Source organism: Polyergus mexicanus, unplaced genomic scaffold (assembly GCF_030449975.1).
Source record: "Polyergus mexicanus isolate NDT 795.1 unplaced genomic scaffold, iyPolMexi1.0 SCAF_5, whole genome shotgun sequence".
Lineage (NCBI taxonomy): Eukaryota > Metazoa > Arthropoda > Insecta > Hymenoptera > Formicidae > Polyergus > Polyergus mexicanus.
Window position 1 is genome coordinate 12,245,330 of NW_027223325.1, and position 5,849 is coordinate 12,251,178.

General features: G+C 34.1%; 1 protein-coding gene across 5 annotated transcripts; it reads right to left on the reverse strand.

Moving 5' to 3' along the window:
- Position 1: 1 nt before the first annotated feature.
- Positions 2 to 5,518, reverse strand: Elg1 (enhanced level of genomic instability 1). Of its 5 annotated transcripts, none has more exons than XM_070296800.1 (7): positions 4,803 to 4,893; positions 4,651 to 4,721; positions 4,183 to 4,564; positions 3,693 to 4,000; positions 2,276 to 3,452; positions 1,573 to 1,987; positions 2 to 1,298 (listed from the first exon to the last, which is right to left on the reverse strand). In XM_070296800.1, exons 2-7 carry the CDS (start codon positions 4,697 to 4,699, stop codon positions 564 to 566), a joined length of 3,066 nt encoding a protein of 1,021 aa, XP_070152901.1. In that variant the 5' UTR covers positions 4,700 to 4,721; positions 4,803 to 4,893; the 3' UTR covers positions 2 to 563. The 5 variants fall into 5 exon arrangements, with proteins under 5 accessions (XP_070152901.1, XP_070152899.1, XP_070152898.1 ...); XM_070296798.1 differs by having other exon boundaries at positions 4 to 1,298; positions 4,183 to 4,270; positions 4,331 to 4,721; positions 4,803 to 5,518; XM_070296801.1 differs by having other exon boundaries at positions 746 to 831; positions 1,118 to 1,298; positions 4,183 to 4,721; positions 4,803 to 5,518.
- Between the last annotated feature and the right edge of the window lie 331 nt (positions 5,519 to 5,849).

Genomic DNA, 5,849 nt, shown 5'->3' on the forward strand with positions numbered 1-5,849 from the left:
TATCATGAAAATTTCCCAGCAATTACAATAAAGTATATATAATACGCGTTTGTGTAACAATATATATTATAATGCAATATGTAAAACTGCAATGTATACGTACAAAAATCCACATTCCCATTGTAGATTCATTTTTTACAAATAGTATGTTATTCTTTATGTTAGACAAATAAAATCAGATATGTTTATAAAGCTAAATATATCTAGTAAAAATAGGAGACAGTATATCGGTGAACAGTCAACTGCAAACATGCAATATGTTTTTTTCAATTTTTTACAGATGCTGAAATATAAATTTAATTACAAAAGAGAGAGAGAAAACACTAAAATAATGTTTCAAATATTATATATATATATATATTATACAACAATATGCATCAAAATTTATATTATATCATAACTATAGACATAAATAATATGCTATAAAACTTTCATTTTATTTAGTTCATTTTATTTATGATATTAAATTTTAGTAAAAATATAAGTATCACATCCATCATAGATAAAAAGAATATATGTTTTTTTAGATCGCATCAGTCGCTCGTGTCGTTAATATCAACTACTCATGCGGATATAGGTTTATTTTCTCTTTCTTGTAACATTTTACACGCAGCGGCTAAAATATTCGGCTTCATTGACGCCGTCGGTACGTAACTGTGTAGATAATGGAAAAAACGGTTGCTTCGTTTGTAATTGATAGTGGAGCGAAATTCTTCCGCGCGACATATTGTTCGCACTGTCGGAAGATAATCTAACGCCATGATTCGTTGATCTAAACATGCGGATGTGACGTGCGATAGTGCCAGATCCACTCCTCGATTCAGTCGTTTCCTTAGAATAATATTATTTTGATTTTGCAGGTGTTCATTTGCATTCGAATCAATGCAGAATATTTGGTTACTAATAAAAGTTGCTATATCCGCTTTAAGATCGTGCGAAGCGGAATAGAACGATATGTTTTCGGCCAAAGATAAATTAGGTTGCATTTTCTCCTCCGATATATTTAACATTGTGTCTTCGATGTCGACTAAAGTCGATACTAAAGATAAACTGTCCAAATTCTCCGCTAAATTATTCAGTACACATGCAATGCCATTGAACCTTTTGATATTTGTACCTTTTCTTGTCCTATGCCTATTTATCATCTTAATCGCAGGCTTGTACAGATAGCGTTGCACGCTCTGCCAAAGTGACGGTTTAATAGTCGTAGATCGTTCGGATAATATTGGTTGACCAGATAGTAGCAGATATTGTGACTGGAGCAATGCCTGCCGTAGATCCCCCGCTTGTAGTAATTTCTAAATGATGGAATAATTTCGAGAATATATTTTTTGAATATCACGCGTCGCGCGAAAAGTTACGATCATGTCAAATAACATTTGAGTAATTTTACAGATGTAAATACGAATGTCATTTTATAATCTGACATTTACAGATTTCTTTCTGTACATCAGTCTTCCAATTTTCAAAATTCTCATACAAATACCGTAAGTTGCCGAGGTATTGCAGATAGTATATACTTTGATAAAAAGATGAATCTTTCGCAACATAATATAAAAGAAGATTGCTTACCATTAGATAATTATGCGGAAGCCTGCGATTCGTCTCCGCCAGCGAAATTAATTCCAGCAGGGCAAATACTCTGCTACCATTTACTTTCTGAAAATAAATTTTGTTTAACTGTGGTGCCATTTTGTTCAAGTGAGGACACATGTCTCTACACGTCATGACAATTGGTCTTTTAGTCTTTGATGCCAAATGATATGCGGCAGAGACGAATCCTTCATCCTCTTCGAAAATGAGATCAACATCTTCTAGAAGAATTAAAGAGTTTTGCGATATCTTCGGAACCTCATTCTCATTTGCGATTCGCTCAAACGGAGATTTATGTTTGCTCTTTTTAATTCTGTGCGACTTTGTGGCTTCCTCTAATTCCTTTAAGATTTTCTTTCCCGTTCGTCTAGAGGACGCGTTTACTTCAAGTATACTGTAAAAACAAACTGTGTCATTTAATTTACCTCAAACATGCAACGCTAAAATTTATTTTGTATGAAAAAGAGAATATTATCTTATATATTATCACAATTATTATTAGTCACAAGCAAACAAATGCTTTAACATTTCATTGTATTATATATATATATATATTACATATTTTTAATATATAAATATTTATTACTTTTAATATTAAATAATACTAATATGCGCGAAGAATCGTTATTTAAAATATACGATGATATTTTTATTGAGCTCTACGACTTCCACGACTACCAACCTGTAACCGAATTCTTCCGCTACCGCGTATACGCTCGCTGTCTTTCCGCTGCCGTATGGGCCCAACAAAACCGCTATTTGATTATCTTCACGGTTATTGCACGAGGAACTGCAGTCTGACGAATAGAATTCGTCGCCGCTACTGCCATCGTCCTCTTTCGTTAAGGATGCTCTCCAACCGCTTAGCCAATCTTTCAGTTTTCCCGCGGCTTCCTCGTTTCCTACTATCTCTTCCGCGCTCATCGGTTTATATTTACACGTCCATGCGCAATCGTGCAACGGACTTTTTTCGTTTCCAATGTTCTCCGTTAATATCTTTTTACGCTCAAGCGTTCTCGACTTCCTGCCTTTCATTCGCGATAGTGGCGATTTTTTTTCCAAATCGCTCTTGATTGTCGATATAGTTTTCCATATTTTCCGCGCGGACGGACAAAGTTCCTCGATCTCGGACAATATTTCATCAATGTTTCCCTTCACAGACTCGTTAATCTTCACTTCAATCGCTTTTGGTGCTTTACTATAATTACAAATACATTTATAATTATTGACATCTATCGAAGGCAAATATTTTCTCTCGACTTTTGTCGAAAATTTATACTCGATCTCTACTCTAATCGAATCCGACGTGTCTTCCAATTGTGTCACGTGACTGATTGTGGGAAACGGTAATATAGAAATGCTACTGTTGCTGTGAACCTTACGATCTATATTCTTATTCTCTATGTCGATTATGTCCGATTGCAAGAACGAACGTCTAGCTGCTGTGACAATCGGATTTGTTTTACGTCGTTTAATGAATAATGGTGCAAGTTTCTCGTTCGGCTTTCTCTTCAAGATATATTCATTGATAATTTCACATTCGGAATCAGTCATTGTTATGATTGTCTCATTCGTGTCTTTTTGTTCCACTTTAGTAAGTTTGTTCGATTTTTTTGTCCGTATATCATCATCTCTATTGTTATCGATAACGATAGCATCTTTCGCAGTGTTTTGCACATTGTCTTCTTTTTGTTTACCGATTGATTCTTTCTTCTCTTTGTTTGACATTTTAATATAACTGTTACATACTGTCTTCGAGTAGACTTTTTTATCTTCCATATTTATAGAATTCCGAGATTTATTCGAGGTATTAAATTTTGATTTGTTTCTCAGTGAAAATAATTCATCGTCAGTGGTATCTATAATGCAAAATTATGAATATTAATTTAATATCATTATTAAAAACTTTTCTTAAAAACTCATTTAAAAAATATCAAAATCAGCGATCAAAGTGTGAAACAAAAATCATTGCCATCGACCAATGAGCATTGGGAGACTCTATCTACATTTTACATCATATGTATGACATTCTATGTACATTTACAAGTTTTCCATTACATTTTTTACTACATAGACCTTATTGGATCTTATTGTATTACCATTTGAAGAATCGTTTTCTTCTGTAGAATGTAATTTTATACGTAATGACCAACGAGGTTTCTCCCGCTTTTGCACATCTTGCTTATCCGTTTGCGTTAAATACAAATTTTCAGATGCTATAATGTGAATATCATCCACTGTAGAAAAATTCTTTAACTTTGAACATCTTTCGCTAGAATATATCCTGTTTGATATTGACTTCTCTACAGGTTCAATGTCGGAATTATCAGTCCGATGTACGTCCGCTTTTACAATAAAAGTAGACGCATCTTTCTCATCTTCATTTGTGGATCCCAAAGGTGATTTACTGCACAATAAGGATATACAATAATTATTTTGCTTGAGCACAATCGAGATTTCTAAACAATTCTAAGATTCTTATACAATTCTAAATTCTGGATTTACTTGTACATGCTTTGTAATAATTTAATAGTAATATAATTTAGAGAATTGTAATGTTAGTTTTGTATAACAATGATCTTAATTTACCTGAAATAATCCAACAAATTCCCAGATTGTTGTTTGTTATTTTTAATTGATAATCCAATACTGTCATTCCTTTTACATGTAATGTCGTCTGTAACATCACTTTTAAAAAACCTCATGCGATTTTCTATATTTTTTTCTATTCTCTCACCTTCTTCCATCTCTGCAATTTTTCTTTTCAAATAACCTTTTTTATCAGCCAAGACTATCAGTTTTTCTTTATGTCTAGATCTTAACTCTTTGACATCATCCAATTTCTTTTTATTCTCAATATCTTCTATAGATTGCTGTGGGAGTTCCTTATACTGTATTGGTTTACTACGATTCATCAGAACTTGAAATGCGTTTGATTCTTCTCGCCGAGAATCAACTTCATTACAGAGCTCTACATTTAATACATTTTTAGCCTCATTAATATTCTTTGTACTGTCATTAGAAGTATCTAAATCTACGATAATTTGTTCACTTAACTCCTTTCTATTTTGTGCCATATATTTTGCTTTTTCAAATTGATTTCCATTTATTTCTGTGGGTTTAGGAGCCTTAAAAAAAAAGAATTCAATTAGATATCGACAAATCCTCAACCATCAATCGCAACTCTTATCGAATTTTAAACTCTATACCTTCCTGAGATTCCGCTTTGGTTTGGCCTTTGGTGTCTCATCATGCATAGTTCTCTCGCCGTTATTCACCTTGTCATTGAACGGACTGGGCGTTTTGTCAATCAGATCGTTTTTGCTTTCTACTATGTCGCACGTTCTCTCTTTGGAAGAGGTACGCGATATTCGAATCTTCACGCGTTCGCGTTTACCTGTCGTGATTGTTTTCCACTGTTTCTCCTCTTCAAAATCTGTAGCGGCTTTCTCGTCGACGATCCTCGTGTCATTGGAAAAATACTGTTTGATATCTTTCATGTTTCGAGATATAATAACAGAAATGTTTCTTTTTTTCTTTACATATATATTATTCTTTTCTCATCCGATCAAAAGCGCGGTATAATTTTTTTTTTTTTTTGTTACTCTACAAGAAGTGAAAAAAAGTAACAGAAATAACGATAAAACTTCTAACGGACGTGCTAACGACACAAAATCCTAACGTATGTATGTACGCATGCATATAAAAATTAACCGTTACTCGTATATATACTTCAACTAACAACTTGCATACTAAGAATTTATTAACAGTGCGATTAAATTGATCGGAAAATGAATTGTACTCTTATTACGAAATATTTCAATGCCGCTCGTGTCTCACGACAATACAATATCACGACCCACGACGACAGTTCGCAACCCACACCAGCGATTCACGACATACCAGACTACCAGATGCCAGTCGTTTCCCGCCTTTTCGATCGAACACAGAACAATGGCTGTGGTCGAAAAGACGCTAGAAATGCTTCGAAGCGTTTGATTGACCAATCAGGACAAAGAGAGTAAAGATTTCTTTATTCTAATTGGTTAATGCAATGCTTCGAAGCATCTCTAGCATCTTCTCGACCGCAGATCCATTCTTCGTGGCTGCGTTTGACTATTCAGAATAAAAAGAACTAAAATTTCTTTGTCCCGATTGGTCAATGAAATGCTGCTCTACTTAGGCGAGCAGATTTTCGAATGCATAGCAACAGCTGTTTTAGGCCATGTTCCAAATCGTACTCTCTCTCCGAGGAA